General features: G+C 34.1%; 3 protein-coding genes across 5 annotated transcripts; 2 read left to right on the plus strand and 1 right to left on the minus strand.

Annotated features, from left to right (window-relative positions):
• Positions 1–237: 237 nt before the first annotated feature.
• On the plus strand, positions 238–5,965 carry LOC146903675 (bidirectional sugar transporter N3). The gene is made up of 6 exons (XM_085723383.1): positions 238–420; positions 884–920; positions 4,575–4,785; positions 4,901–5,062; positions 5,167–5,286; positions 5,533–5,965. The coding sequence occupies exons 1-6, from the start codon at positions 375–377 to the stop codon at positions 5,761–5,763; spliced, it is 807 nt and encodes a 268-aa protein (XP_085579509.1). The 5' UTR covers positions 238–374; the 3' UTR covers positions 5,764–5,965.
• On the minus strand, positions 1,331–4,302 carry LOC146903676 (uncharacterized). Of its 3 annotated transcripts, XR_015017719.1 has the most exons (5): positions 3,994–4,302; positions 3,841–3,885; positions 2,313–2,414; positions 1,672–2,050; positions 1,331–1,556 (listed from the first exon to the last, which is right to left on the minus strand). XR_015017719.1 is itself a non-coding variant. In XM_085723384.1 (4 exons), exons 1-4 carry the CDS (start codon positions 3,111–3,113, stop codon positions 1,537–1,539), a joined length of 552 nt encoding a protein of 183 aa, XP_085579510.1. In that variant the 5' UTR covers positions 3,114–3,257; the 3' UTR covers positions 1,331–1,536. The 3 variants fall into 3 exon arrangements, 1 of the variants encoding a protein (XP_085579510.1); XR_015017720.1 differs by lacking the exon at positions 2,313–2,414; XM_085723384.1 differs by lacking the exons at positions 3,841–3,885; positions 3,994–4,302 and adding an exon at positions 3,063–3,257.
• A 5,666-nt stretch (positions 5,966–11,631) lies between the features above and the next one.
• On the plus strand, positions 11,632–12,795 carry LOC146903677 (auxin-responsive protein SAUR36-like). The gene has a single exon (XM_085725803.1). It carries the CDS (start codon positions 11,984–11,986, stop codon positions 12,479–12,481), a length of 498 nt encoding a protein of 165 aa, XP_085581929.1. The 5' UTR covers positions 11,632–11,983; the 3' UTR covers positions 12,482–12,795.
• The last annotated feature ends 1,776 nt before the right edge of the window (positions 12,796–14,571 follow it).

The raw sequence follows: 14,571 nt of genomic DNA on the forward strand, positions 1-14,571 counted from the left end.
AAAGTAAGAAAGCTAACAAGTTTAATTTGCATGAATGTTGCAATGCATCCTGTAGTGAAGAATATAGAAATATTAATTAAAGTGTAATAATGCTGATTCCACCCTGACGTACGTACGTTTTCTCATGGGAGCCAGTTTGCAATTATATTTTATTGTGAAGATCCTTTCTATGTAATTTTTAATTACTGACTCTTAGGAAGTGAGTATATATAGAGTGGGATTGTGAAGGACCCTCCTCACCATCAGCATCAATAACTGCATGCACGTGTTTTAGGGTTTGAGTTTGGAAGAATATAGTTTCTCTCCTCTCTCCCTGCACTGCACCCTCTAATACTTGTGTAGTTGTTGTTGCTGAAGTCAAAAACATAGTCATCATGGCCATCAGTCACAACACTTTGGCTTTTACCTTTGGCATGCTTGGTACGTACGTAGAATAAAGTTAAACGCATGACACATAATTGTATTTTACTTTTTTGTTCTAGGCAAATAGATATACAAGTACTGGATTCTAATTTAATTTTCATATGTAAGTACATTACACATATATTTTCAATGCATTTAGGTTGATCCCACTTCATTTTAGCAGCTTACTACCACATTTTCCATATATTTTCAATTTAATTATGTCACATAATAATGTGCAAAAAGTTGAATACCAAGAGGATGTTGAGTTGATAAACATATCCACATTCCCTTTTTGTTTTTTTCTTACTAAATTTATAACACATTCTACACTTTTGTTTTACACGTACGTGATGAACCAATTAACCGTTTATACACACACATTATATACAAGTCAAATTTAATATTTTTTTTACCTCTTGTATACATGTATTTTGTGATCAGCAAAGGTATTAATTACTGCCCTATATTTGATGTACAGGTAACGTCATTTCGTTCTTGGTGTTCTTGGCTCCAATGTAACACTACCAGAAAACCGGTGATTAACCACGGTCAAAAGCGTGGCTAAACTATCGTGTAACCGTGGGTAACGAATGTTACCACGTAGGCCACAACCGTGGCAAACAAGGGCGTCGCCAAAATTTAGCCACGTCTATTCCATGTGTTAGCCACGGCTAATTTTGTCGTGGTAACATTGTGTTAGCTACGGATTTGAGCTCTTCTAGCCACGGTTAACTCATGGATAAAAGAAATGGAGAAGGTCTGTTTTACATACAGTTTACCACAGGCCTAACCGTGGCTAAGTAGTGTTTTTTTTTTTAAAAAAAAAAATAATTGCTATTTTTTCAGCTTCAGCATACTAACCAAAATGCAGTACAGTATATAAAGACAATAGTAACAATACTACTGCTTGGGATATAAGTAGACATTAAACTAACAAGGTCAAGATCCAATTTCTTAAAGCAATATGTAGGGATCAAAATACAAGTTACAGTCATATAAAATGTAGTGGAATCAAAATTACATTTTTAACATATTATAGCAAGACTAATATACTAACACTTTCACTACTGAAGCTAAAAATACAAACAGGGTTCTTCATTTAGCAGTCCAAAAAACATGTTCCTTATTGGTTTAATTACTAGAACTGGTACCTGTCAAGTAAAGGAAAAATGAAAGAAAGCATTGGTTAATTAAAGATCAACAATTGTATTATGCTAATTACAATGTAAACCAGAAACACAGAATATGATTATTATGAAGAAATACCTTGGTTGAAACTTGGTAATTCATCGCCAAATTTTTCTTGCAAAAAGTTGGTGAGAAATGCCAAGTGACTTTGAGCTTGTGTAAGCTGCTCCTTAGTCTCTTCATATCCAGTTAACTTTTCCCCTAAAGTGTGTACTTGCTTCTTCAAATCCTCAATATTTTGGCTAGAGCTACCAACATTAACAAATTCAGAGAAATGCTTGCGTGTTCCAAAAACCTTAGAGGGGCAAACACCAACACCTAATCCACGCACTCGACCTGAATGCTCAGCTCCAAACACTTTTCCGACAACATCATCTGGATAAGCATTAATCTTTGAGGGAACACCTAAAGTAGCAACACGCTCTTGATCTTTGAGCAAATTCTCTGATATCTTATCCTATTAAAAACAGGTAATTAACAACCATGAAATATCCAAACAGCAGGCTATATACATTAAGAGTGATGTTATATCTCGCGACCCAACTAGATGCAATTTCATAAGCACTGATAATTAAATAATGCAATTTCAGTATTACTCTTAAATTAAATATTGTGTCACATTGAAAAGAAAACAATGACTCATTCAAATTCAACTATAGCTGAAACTGAAGCCCTCACACACAAGATAAATGAAAGAGAAATGCAATCAATTTACTTACAACAATAACTTTTCCTTCGTCACTCACAAATTTTCCGTGCTTATTTATTAATGTTGACAAAATAACCTCACTGCGACATACCGGTCGTTTTAATCGTAGCTCCTAATAAAATCAATACAAAAAAGTTAACTATTAATTATCATATATAATATAACATACTTAAACTTTACTATGATAACATAATAAGATAACTAAGAAGAGTTCCCAATAGGTTGATTGTACATCAAACAAAGGAAGAACTGAAATAAAAACAGGGCCTGCTTAAACCAAAGTATTTATCCAACATTATGAGTGCATATGGCAGCTTCTACACAAATGAGGCACACTTGGCATACTGATAATTGCCTAAATATAAAGTAATCCATAAAACATTACATTGGCATGCACCAATTACACCTTAGACTGTCTACCGTCCTAGAACTATCAGTAAGGCAAATCCATATAAGGCATAAATAACCATAATACCAATAATACAAAATAGACATGTTAATTGATTTGAAGAAGATCTTATGATAACGTATAGGCCATTAGACGGTATCAAAATAGTCATGACTTAATTTACTATATTTTTTTTATAACCAAAAATATTATCACATTGAGAAGGATGGGTTCCTTGCACATGGGGTTTATTTTAAAAGATTTACGTTACCACAACAAATTCAGATTAAATTTCTCATTGGTTGTGAACATTTTGCAAAATCATCTCTTTAACTATGGCAGCAAATAGCCATCCTTGATGCGAAATTATACCATGCCAATAGCAGCAGAAGAATTCAGATATGTGATGAGCACCAATCTCATTGATAACCTCAAATTAGTGCATTGATAACAGCAGAAGAATTCAGATATGTGATGAGCACCAATCTCATTAAGAATTCAGATACGTGAAAACAATCCATCTGTCATAATGAGCAGGTTTACTTGAGGGGCAACCTTACAAACACACCCAGGTTTGAATGTTATTACCGAGTACATTAAGGGTGTGATTTTACCCGGCAGACCAATATGCATCAACAACACTCTAAATGAATAAACACTTGCACCTATCACTCTCAAAAACAGAACAGACTGCAGCGGAAGTGCCCTTAACTACAAACCAAAACACGAAAATGTTCCCTCTATATATATCTTATACCTTTCCCTAATCATTCACAACCAACAGTGGGTGAAATATGTTCTCTCCTATATAAAAAAACAACAACAACAATCAGGTATAGAGAACAAAAATCTAAAAGACATCGCAATTCGAGTGCAAGCAATAGCTGATTCTTTATTTCACAAATAACGTCAACATGTACAAAATCATCAATTTGAGGGTTTCAAATCTAATTTCAAAATATCACCAAAGATCAGACCTAAGTTCAAATCATAATTTCTCACTGAAGAATAATAATAAGTTTAAATCTAAGTTCAAATCACCAACAAATCCATACGTTAGTATTCAGTATCAATCAAATTTTTTTATAAATAAATAATAAATTAAAGTAAAAAGGGTTCAAATCAACAAAAAAAAACCAGATCTACAAACCTTTACGAATGAGTAACTAAGAAAACAAGCTTAATCTTCAAAAACCTGAAACATAGAAATCCTTAAGTCAAAAACAATTTCAGAATTCACAAAACCTTAAACATAGAAATCCCTAAATATGTGAGGAAAAAAACCTAAATCAACAGAACTCACCGGTAAGAACAAGAACAGGGGTCATGGTGATTCAACAACAGAGATTTGATGGATTTGGGGAAAGAAGATAACGGCCAGAGAGAGAGAGAGAGAGAGAGATCGGCTATTTCATGGTGTGTGAGAGATGGTTGTGAATCGTTGGTGTGTGTGAGAGAGAGAGAGAGAGAGAGAGAGAGAGATGGCAACTTCAACTTTGTTTAGGGTTTCATTTGGGGGAAGTGAAATATTTTGTTTTAGTTTCATGTTTTTGGGGGAAAGAAATGAATAAATTAATAAATTAGAACTAAAAAAATTAATGAAGGAGGGAGAGTGAAAATATATATGGGCGCGGAACGAGTTTTCATTGAGGGGGAAAATCAGAATTAGGAATGTTCACTTAGCCACGGTAACACCAGTGGCAAATGGAAATTTTAACTGTGGCAAAATGAAAGGTTAGCCATGCCCACTGTGCCGTGGCTAAATAACCGTGGCTAATCACCGGTTTTCTGGTAGTGTAAGTATTTATTTAAATATCAATCAACTTTATAATTTCATTAGTAAAATTATATTAATTAATAACTTTGCTTGAATTAATGTTGCAGATCAACATTTTACCGTATATACAAGAAGAAATCGACAGAGGGTTTTCAGTCACTGCCTTACCTAGTAGCTTTGTTCAGCTCCATGCTTTGGTTGTACTATGCATTGCTAAAAAAAGATGCTTTTCTCCTCATTACCATAAACTCATTTGGATGTGTGGTAGAGACCATCTACATCATATTGTACATCATCTATGCACCAAGAGATGCAAGGGTATTATTTATTTATATAAAAACTTTGCTAATCCAATCCAATAATTGAACATTAATATCTTTTTTCAATATAAAGTTAATTAATTTGTTCCTTAAATATTTATTATTGAATGTAGAACTTAACTTTCAAGTTACTTTCGGCAATGAACGTGGGGTCCTTTGCTTTGATCCTCATAGTCACTAACTATGCCGTGCATGGTCCACTTCGTGTCCAAGTTCTTGGATGGGTTTGTGTTTCCCTTAGTGTTAGTGTCTTTGCAGCACCACTAAGCATTGTGGTATGTACATATATAAAATCCTTACTCAATTAATATATATAATATGATCTAGTTTGATTTATGAACTTAATGGATCTAATAATTTTCTTGAAATTTATATGTAGGCGCAAGTTGTTCGTACAAAGAGTGTTGAGTTTATGCCTTTCAATTTGTCATTCACTCTCACATTGAGTGCCACAATGTGGTTTGGCTACGGTCTCTTCCTCAAGGACATATGCATTGCTGTAAGTGTTAATTACTTGTTATAAAAGAAAAAATAAAATTAGTGGTGAATAAAAATTTCTTCTTATTTCCTTGTCATAATTTGATTGTTTTTAGTAATTTATTGTACAAACAAAAAGCTGAACTAATGAATTATTTTCAAGCTACCTAATTATTTTTTGATGAAATCATCTTGTCATTGATAAAAAAAGATATCATTTTTTTTTTTTACTAATTAAATGATTGCATTGTGAATGATTAATGTGCAGCTCCCAAATGTGTTGGGTTTCGTATTGGGATTACTTCAGATGCTGCTGTATGCAATCTATAGGAATGGTGGGGAAAAAGCTATGAAAAAGGAAAAGAAAGCACCAATTGAGCCACTCAAAAGTATTGTTATAGAGACCCAATTGGAAAAAATTGAACAAGAAAAGAAGAACAAGGGTGATGATAATGAGGAAAAAGTTCAAAGTGAGGAACCTATTGGCTCTGGAGTTTAAATGTTTTTTTTTTAGTTAATTATGTTGTTGTTTCGTGAGCACTATGGCCACGATATCTACTTTAATTTCTAGCTTTCATTTCATTTAGTTGTAGCTACATGCATGTGTTAGTGATTATGTCTTTAAGCTTTCGCCATTCATCAATCTTGCATTGTAAATCTTGTCATCCATGAATTAATGATGTTTCATCCTTTCTTTTTAATTCATGACATAAATTAATAGAATAGTTCTATTCTATCAAATGCTTAAGATTTTCCTTTTTATGTTACTTAAGCTGATAAAAAAAAACTAATTAATGATACGCACCATCTTCCTCACTTTCTTAATCCCTTAGAGTGAGTGATTTCTCTTAAATCTACCAAGCTTCCTTTGAGATAGTTTCATCCTCAACCTTCTCAAACATAGAATTACCCACATATTACAACTTGTTATATTTCTTCTTCATATTTGACAATTCATCTTTCTCATTGAGACAAACTTTCTTCATCTTATGGCTTCTCATGGCCTTTCTCTATAATCTCTAATGCACCTCGAGAGCCTAGCACAACTTTCGTGTGAAGACACCACTTTTTATATTTCTCTTTATTAAGAAGAGAAAAGTGGAAAGAATTGTATTCACGAGTTGCTATCTCTCAACTCTATACTCTCAATTCTCACAATTAAGCTCTTGATACCACTTTGTTGAAAAAATATAAATATTCTAATATAGAACTCACAATATGCTTGATTGAAATGACGAGTACTAGAGGTATTATACATACATGTAGATAACTTTGAGCACACTTTTAGGAGCTTATTGCTTAATATGTACACTTCTAGATAATTTTCACATTTTTCTATAATTAAAGTTGTTGCGAATTTAACAAGAAAAATGAAACAAATAACAATGGCAACCAAAACTTAAACAACCAAAGCAAATAGAGATTTAACCTAGAACAATTCTAGTGTAACACCCATACTAAACGTATCTAGAAAGTTTAGCATGTGCATTAACTTGATACTGGATACATTAAGATTTACAACAATAAGTCTTCGAATGAATAATATATACAACAAATCACGTTCGTACAATCGACAATTCATTACTACTCGACCCAAAATATAATAAATGCATCTTTGAAATCCATAACCTCCTGCAGCGGGTACGAACGCGCACTTGCTGAAATATCCATCCGGCTACGAGCTTGCAATACCAACCTGTTTATCTGAAACAAATAAGGATTGGAATGAGACATAATGTCTCAGTGAGTTCTACCTACTCCTAGGCTATAGGTAACATCGGGGAAACCTATGGTCACCACGTGTCTACAATACAACCTGTCGGTTGATTATACGTGTGGATCATGCTTACCTAGACGGTTGTGCATACTAGATCCGTCGTAGGGTTCTTCTTAACTTAGCTCATAAGTCTTGTCTTATACTTTACATGTCATGGCGGTCAAGGGAACCTAGGACCGCTTTGTCGAGATGCGTTAAACGCATCAAGACCTAAACATAACTCATTCATGACATGTTCCTAAACTGGACGATCGGGGAGTTACTAAGATCGTCGACAGTATATCATCATAACTTGTTCTAATGCATAAGCTTGTTCCTGTCTTGAAACATATCGTAATTATATTCATAAACATGTTCATTCATTATGTTAGAGGTTAGCATTGAACAAACAATATTATCTTGGTTCATTTTACGGATTAATCCCGAGTGGAGTAAACCCAAAAGTTAATCCCTTACTTGACCGATGAAAACCTAGCTAAGGTACATCAGACTCCCTCAATGACGTGCGGGCCTACCTTGCGGAGCGTATCCTGTTCCCCTTGTGAGAACCTTTCGTATCCCCCTTGTCGTGGATAACGGAAAGACACGACACCTACATTTTACTTTATGGTCTTGACCATACATGATAACTTGTCTTGCTACTTACTTACTTAATCATTCCTGATCATAATGAAGAGACTATGCCTATCAATTCATAACTTAACTTGCTTAGGGTTCTTTCTAACTTTCTAGTTCTCGACGATTTATGTCGAGGCTCTATGGTTTTACCCCATTCTTAGTTTATCGCTACCCGAATAAACATGCTTAAACTCTCTCAAGTGCCATTGTTGTTGAAATATGTTCAAATGTCTCATGCATTTTCCGTTTGAAACTCAAGTGTGATGGTACATTAGGTTATTAGAGATTGAGGGTTTTCTTTAGATTAATAAGCGTTAAACAAATGGTTTCAGATGGCAGACAAGGCCCCAAAGCCAGCTAAAAGTGAAACTTGATGTGCCATTTTCGCTAGAATTTCGCTGATAGCGAAATGGCTCTGTGAGCTGTCTGGGAATTTGGCTAATAGCCAAAATTTGACTATTAGCGAAATGGTTCTGGGAAATTTTGCTATTAGCGAAAGAATTTCGCTAATAGCGAGTTTCTTCGGACCAGAAGTGCAGAAATTGCAGTTTTCAACATTTCACCTCAATCCTAAGCAACCTAATGCACCATAATCATCCAGGACACATGAAAACTAAAGGAAATGAAATGCATGGCTCAACAAACATGTTTCCAACAACAATTGACATAAAAGGGTACTAAAATTCATTCAAAACCAATTTAACATTTCATGGTTCCTCACATAAGATTGCACAAACCATAGGTAGGTTATCTATCTATAGAACTCACCTAAGATTCTGCAATAACAAGATTTCATCTTCAAGTTCCACTTTACACCAAACCCTAGCTCTTGATCTTGATTCTAAGATAACCTCAAACCTTCAATTCAAACTCATAGTTGTTTCTTGCTTGTTGTGTTGCTAGCATCCATGCTTGATTCACCAATTACACAAACTTGGAAGGATTGATGGGTTATGAAGGGAGGTTGGGGGTGGCATAAAGAGAAAAGGAGGAGAAAGTTCCAATTCTCAAAACCTAGAGAGAGAAACAACAAAGAGTAATGAAGTATTTGTCTCCAAAATCACTTATATACCTATGGTGTGAAAGTACCATTATGCCTTTCGTCTTAATCGTTCTTTCTCTGACACTGATAATTCAACCTGTGTTTAACTGACAATGCATAATATGTTCTTCCGTCTTACCATAACCTTCCTGGACACTCTCCCTCAGACACATCGACTGCTAAATTCTCGGATTTGACGAGCGGGATGTTACATCTAGAGCCTATGTGTAGAGCAAAAACAAAAACAAACAATCCAAAGACAATGATAAAGAGAGTAGAGTAACAAATACAATGAGATTGTTTAACCAATTCAGTCAAAATTGATTTACGTCTAAGGGAGAGAGTAAATCTCTGATTAACTATCAATGAAACTTTATAATAATTGCAAGAGATTAGCTTCAAGATCTCAATAAGAGCAAACCCTAATTACTAAAATTTCCCTTTCTCTTAAGAGAGTCACAAAAGTGACGAAGACATTATCTCTAATTGCTCACTAAGAGTAATCCTTAATTTCTCTCTTTTCCTCTCTCAACCATCAATGATTTCCACTCAAGAACTCACTAGAGAAAGCTTGAATTCTTTCTATAATGCTTCAGAACTACTTAAAGTGTTTACAATGCATTTTCCAACCCTAGAACCTCACTTAAATTCTCTCTGCATGAAAGCTATAATCCTCATTTGTGTGCCCTTGTTTCGGCTCCGTTAAAATCTATTTTTGAATCTCTATTTTCAAAAAGAAAAATATATTGATCTGAATCAAGCTTCGAATCCAATAACCATGATTTAAATCACTCAGTATAGCAAGTTTGAGGACACAAAACGTCTAGCTTTGTTCAAATAGTCCTGATATTCAGACCATCCTATGTGGCAATCCACTACACCCAAGTGGCACCATTTAATATAAAATTATAGAAATAGTGCCTTCTCAACAACTAAAAAAATAAAAGAAAAAGAAGTGACACATTTTTCCTCTAACCCCCCCCCCCCCCCCCCCCACTAGATCTCGTGTGTGCACCACCAAAATTCGTATGTTGATCTACCACAACACCATACTCCGTCCGTCGTCGTTTTCACCAGATCTCGTTTGCCGCACGACTACACTTCGTCTATCTCGTCTGCTACACCATCCTTATTTTTCTATCTCAATCGTGGATCTATTTTGCCTCGTTGTCCCTCTCCTCTCGTTGCCGCCCCGTCTTGTTGTCTCACTCTCTTATGTCTCTTCCTCTCTCACACTCGTCGAAGTTTCTCTCTTATCCACGGAGATCGACGACGTTGTGGTGGACGATGACAGCAGTGAGTTGATGGTGGCGAGGGAGGGTGGGCGATGGTGGTGGTGCTGAGGGAGCCTGAAGGGTTCAAGAGAAGGTGAAACTACAAAAATAACCCTAGTACCACATGGAGGGGTATGAAAAAAAAAGGATGTTCATGAAACAATGTCCTTGTTCAAATGGGCCTTAACCCTTATTCTAATCACATTATCCTTAAACTGAAAAATACCTATTTCAAGGCATATTCTCCACAAAAATAATTCCAGATTTTTTCAATAGATATTATGTCACCTCTAAATAACTCTTGATGCTTCCAAATGTTAAATCAGTAATAACATCATATGAGACACGAATTATAGAGGATTAGTGTTATTGATCATCTGTAGTGAGATGTGTGTGTTTATCATTATTTATAACACATACTGAAGCACTCGAGTTTATAGGTGATACACAATTTGAAGTCGGTTACAATTACGTAATCTTATTTGATTTACAGAGTTTTGGGTAAAAAAATGTTGAACAATTTAATATTTTATTTTATTTTTTGAAACAACAATGTAATATTTTATGTTACGCTATTTCGTTTTTTTAGAGGATATGTTATTTTACTCTGATATTTTCTCTGCGATTATGTATATTTAGGCGTGTGGACAAATTCATTGGCGTCTATGATTACCTATAATATAAAATTATTTTCTTTAACAATATTTTTTTTTTGAGTAAAAACAATATTATTTTTTTATGAAGCTGATTCTTAAATAATATAATAAAAATGTATTCTCTTCATTTGGCATCTGTCATCATTGACTTAAAATTATGATCATAAAATATTATAGATAATAATATTTTGACAACAATTATTAGATAATTTATTTAACATCAGCATCACGCTGAATAAACATTTGAAAATAAACTTTCGCTTGCATTTGTCAAATGCTAAGTTTTACAAGAAAATACATAGAGAAGTTGCTGTCACTCATGGGAGTAACGATAATATAAAAATTTCAAACGAGATTTAACTGTGGAGTAGAAAGGATAAGTACTACTGGAAAAAACAAATAAATAAATAGTAAGATAATCCGTAAGAGTGCACCTATATTGAGTGTTTAAATAGATCTTGTATGTCTACATCACTCATTTTATCATAATACTTAAAATGTATCAATTTTTTCAACTCAGGACCTCAAAAAAAAAAAATCTAAATAGGTTCCACAAATAATTTTATATCGCTACATTTCAACAAATCTTATTTATTTCATTTTGATTTATGAAATGGGACATGCAAAAAGTGGAGAGAGTGGGTGTTTCCATAGTCATCATTCTTTATAAACACTCACATGTTATACTTCATAATTGGATGTCTATTTAATGTAGTGCTACGTAGGTGAAACATCCACCATTGCGGGTGGTATATAAGAATAAAGAAAATATAAACACAGAGTGGACAAAGTAAATGCATGAATTTAGGTGTCCAATTTTCATTTGTCAACAAAGGCAAACAAAAAAAACTATTACTCAGTAATAATTAAGAAAAGAAAAATGCAACGTTGACAAATTGCAATAAATCAATCCACTAGATAAGAAATAATATACATCAATATAATATTATAACCTATGGTTCTTTATTTAAAGCAGTGTAACAAAGTGGCGGAAATTTCCAGCCCATGCTAGGAGAAGAAATTAATAACTCTATGTTAGCTTCTTCTTCTTCTTTCCTTAAATTGAATTGATCATTAACATTAGGAATTACTATCATATTCATGCTCTTCTGAACCTTCTCATCGATCCTCAACTCCTCATGTTGTGCTCATAATATGGTAATTAAAGTGTTTATGCTCATAAATTAGTGAATTTGCATAGAAATATGAGCAACACAATGATGCCAAGAAGCAAAGTCATGTTTAATTTGGTTTATGATAGAGGTTGACACAAACACTCCCTCTTAATTTCCAACTTTTTTCTATATTCCATTCCACACACCTTTTTATTTTTCAAATAAAAAAAGACAAAAATGGATATTGGCAAGAACATGAAGCAAGGAAAAGGGAACAAGAAAATAGGCCTCATCACAAAAACGTGGGAGAGATGCAAGTCCATAGGAGGAGGAGGAGGAGGACACAAGAGTAAATCATATTCATCATCAGTGATTCCAACGACAAGAAGGAGCAAATCATGGCCTAGTCTTCCGCGGGGCGAAGAAAATAGACGAAAGAAAGTGGCCCCGGAGGGATGCTTTTCGGTGTACGTTGGACCTCAAATGCAAAGGTTTGTGATCAAAACTGAGTATGCTAATCATCCTTTGTTCAAGATGTTGCTTGAAGAAGCTGAATCAGAATATGGTTATAGCTGCCAAGGACCTTTGGCTCTTCCTTGTAATGTTGATGTCTTTTACAAAGTGTTGATGGAAATGGATAATGAAGCTCCTTCCCAAGGTTGTACTTTTGGTCGTTCTCGTTCTTCTTATCATCTTCTTAGCCCTTCCAGGATGATTGTTTTAAACAACTTCTAATTATCTTTTTTTAAAGAGAAAAGGTGTTCTGATAATCTGAAGTTCGTCTGAATCTTGCATCTGATTATCTCTATCAAAATTAATGTAAACTTCATAAATAGCTTGTTATATGGATATGGTAATGTTTTATTAATTTCTCATTACTAGGGTACATATTAATGTCTAGCAATCTTGTCAAAAAAATTATTAATGTCTAGCAAGTTCAGTTAGTGATGTGTTAAGTTCTTTCCATCGCATGTAGTGATCATCATCAAGTATAATGATCAAATATTGAAATTAATAAAATGTGTGATCCATGGTTTGCTCTATTCAAATTTTGATCCTCTTTTCTTATTTGTGTATGTAGTGCTCTCTCCTATTACTTCTTATCCACAAATACATATTTCAATTCCACCAACACCAAAATCATTATTTTAAATTGCTAATTAATCACATCATATATATAACCGCAAATGTGGCCTCATTTGTTTGTAATTTTGTGCAATATACATCAATAGTCGCGAATCTTGTATAGTTTAAAACAATAATGATAATTTTGGGTGGACTTTACTTCATCCAGTAAAACAAGTATATGTCTATGTATGCATATGATAATCTTAATTAATGAACAAAACCATATCAATTGGTCATTATTTTTAAGTTCGTTGGGCTGTTTTGATGTCATGGACGGTTGGGCATTTGATCCATCAATAATGATGGCTATTTAATTATGCGTTTACTTCTCCTGATATGAAGCCATGTAGAGTTTTAGTAGCTTTCATTGGGTTGTCCCTTAATATATAGTTAGAAATTACATATATATATATATATATATATATATATATATATATATATATATATATATATATATATATATATATATATATATATATAGATACATACATACATACATACATACATACATACATACATACATACATACATACATACATACATATACTATTTGATACTATTTGATCTAGTTCAGTTTTTTTACTAGGTTGTAGATATCATGTACGATATAACACTAAGATTAGGGGTTTAAGAACACATAACATATATACCTCTACATTTCATAACAATAGGCAGTCATATTATCATGTGATCATCAAACCACCATGTGCAAACTTGAGATTTAAATATCCTTTTTTAAACATGAGTGTTTGGCTAAAGGTTGGACCTTAAGTGTGCATCATATTATTCAAGACAATAATAAGGGAGTCAGTGTGCAAATATATTAACTAAGTTGGGGGTAGTTTAGATTCTTTGATTCCATCTGAGAAACTAACACCTAACAACTCAAAAGTCAAATGTCGGGGTCTTGGTAGCCCGAGTACAGTTCCCAATCTCAAGTACCTTGTCCGGACCTACAAACCGGAAGGAATTTTTCTGTCTGAAACAATGACAGCTCTAAATAAAATCGAAGAGTTGAAGTATATTTTGTCTTTTGATTCTTGCTTTATGGTTGACCGAATTGGTAGAGGAGGAGGATTGGCTTTTTTGTGGAAAAAATCAGTTAACTGTAAAATTACTAATTACTCACAAAATCATATTGATGTCGAAGTGGAAGATAATTTACATGGCAACTGGCGTCTAACTGGATTTTATGGAATGCCGGAAATTGGAAGAAGAAAAGAATCATGGAATTTTTTGAGAAGCCTGGCACGCACCTCCGCACTACCATGGTGTGTTATTGGTGATTTTAACGATATATTGTCAACTGAAGAGAAGAAAGGAAGGTCAGAAAGAGCACCGTGGTTGATTCGTGGTTTCCGTCAAGCAGTATTAGATGCTGGGCTGATTGACCTACACATGTGTGGATATGCTTTCACTTGGTTTAAGAGCCTTGGGACTCCTAGAGCTGTTGAAGAAAAGTTGGACAGAGCACTAGCAAATTCTGATTGGTGTCATTTATTTCCTGATGCAAGAGTAGAATGCCTCACAACAACCTCATCTGATCATTACCCACTTTTGATCACCTGCAAACCAGCTATGAATGTTCAAAGAAGCTCGCACCGTTTCAAGTTCGAAAATTCTTGGCTTGTTGAACCAGAATTCACTCAAATGGTAAAACAATAGTGGCAGACCTACACAGGAGACAGCATCACGCA

This window comes from Medicago sativa, chromosome 7, assembly GCF_051527215.1.
Source record: "Medicago sativa cultivar Bolivia chromosome 7, Bolivia_mono, whole genome shotgun sequence".
Taxonomy (NCBI): Eukaryota; Viridiplantae; Streptophyta; class Magnoliopsida; order Fabales; family Fabaceae; genus Medicago; species Medicago sativa.

What these genes read in the sequence shown, in the direction of transcription:
- LOC146903675 (XM_085723383.1), top strand. Translation starts at nt 375, where the DNA reads ATGGCCATCAGTCACAACACTTTGGCTTTTACCTTTGGCATGCTTG. An exon ending in TTTTACCTTTGGCATGCTTG is followed by an intron (nt 421 to 883) that starts GTACGTACGTAG and finishes TTTGATGTACAG; the next exon opens with GTAACGTCATTTCGTTCTTG. An exon ending in TCAAGGACATATGCATTGCT is followed by an intron (nt 5,287 to 5,532) that starts GTAAGTGTTAAT and finishes ATTAATGTGCAG; the next exon opens with CTCCCAAATGTGTTGGGTTT.
- LOC146903676 (XM_085723384.1), bottom strand. Translation starts at nt 3,113, where the DNA reads ATGAGATTGGTGCTCATCACATATCTGAATTCTTCTGCTGCTATTGGC. An exon ending in ACGAAGGAAAAGTTATTGTT is followed by an intron (nt 2,051 to 2,312) that starts GTAAGTAAATTG and finishes TGTTTTTAATAG; the next exon opens with GATAAGATATCAGAGAATTT. An exon ending in ATTACCAAGTTTCAACCAAG is followed by an intron (nt 1,557 to 1,671) that starts GTATTTCTTCAT and finishes TTTACTTGACAG; the next exon opens with GTACCAGTTCTAGTAATTAA.
- LOC146903677 (XM_085725803.1), top strand. Translation starts at nt 11,984, where the DNA reads ATGGATATTGGCAAGAACATGAAGCAAGGAAAAGGGAACAAGAAAATA.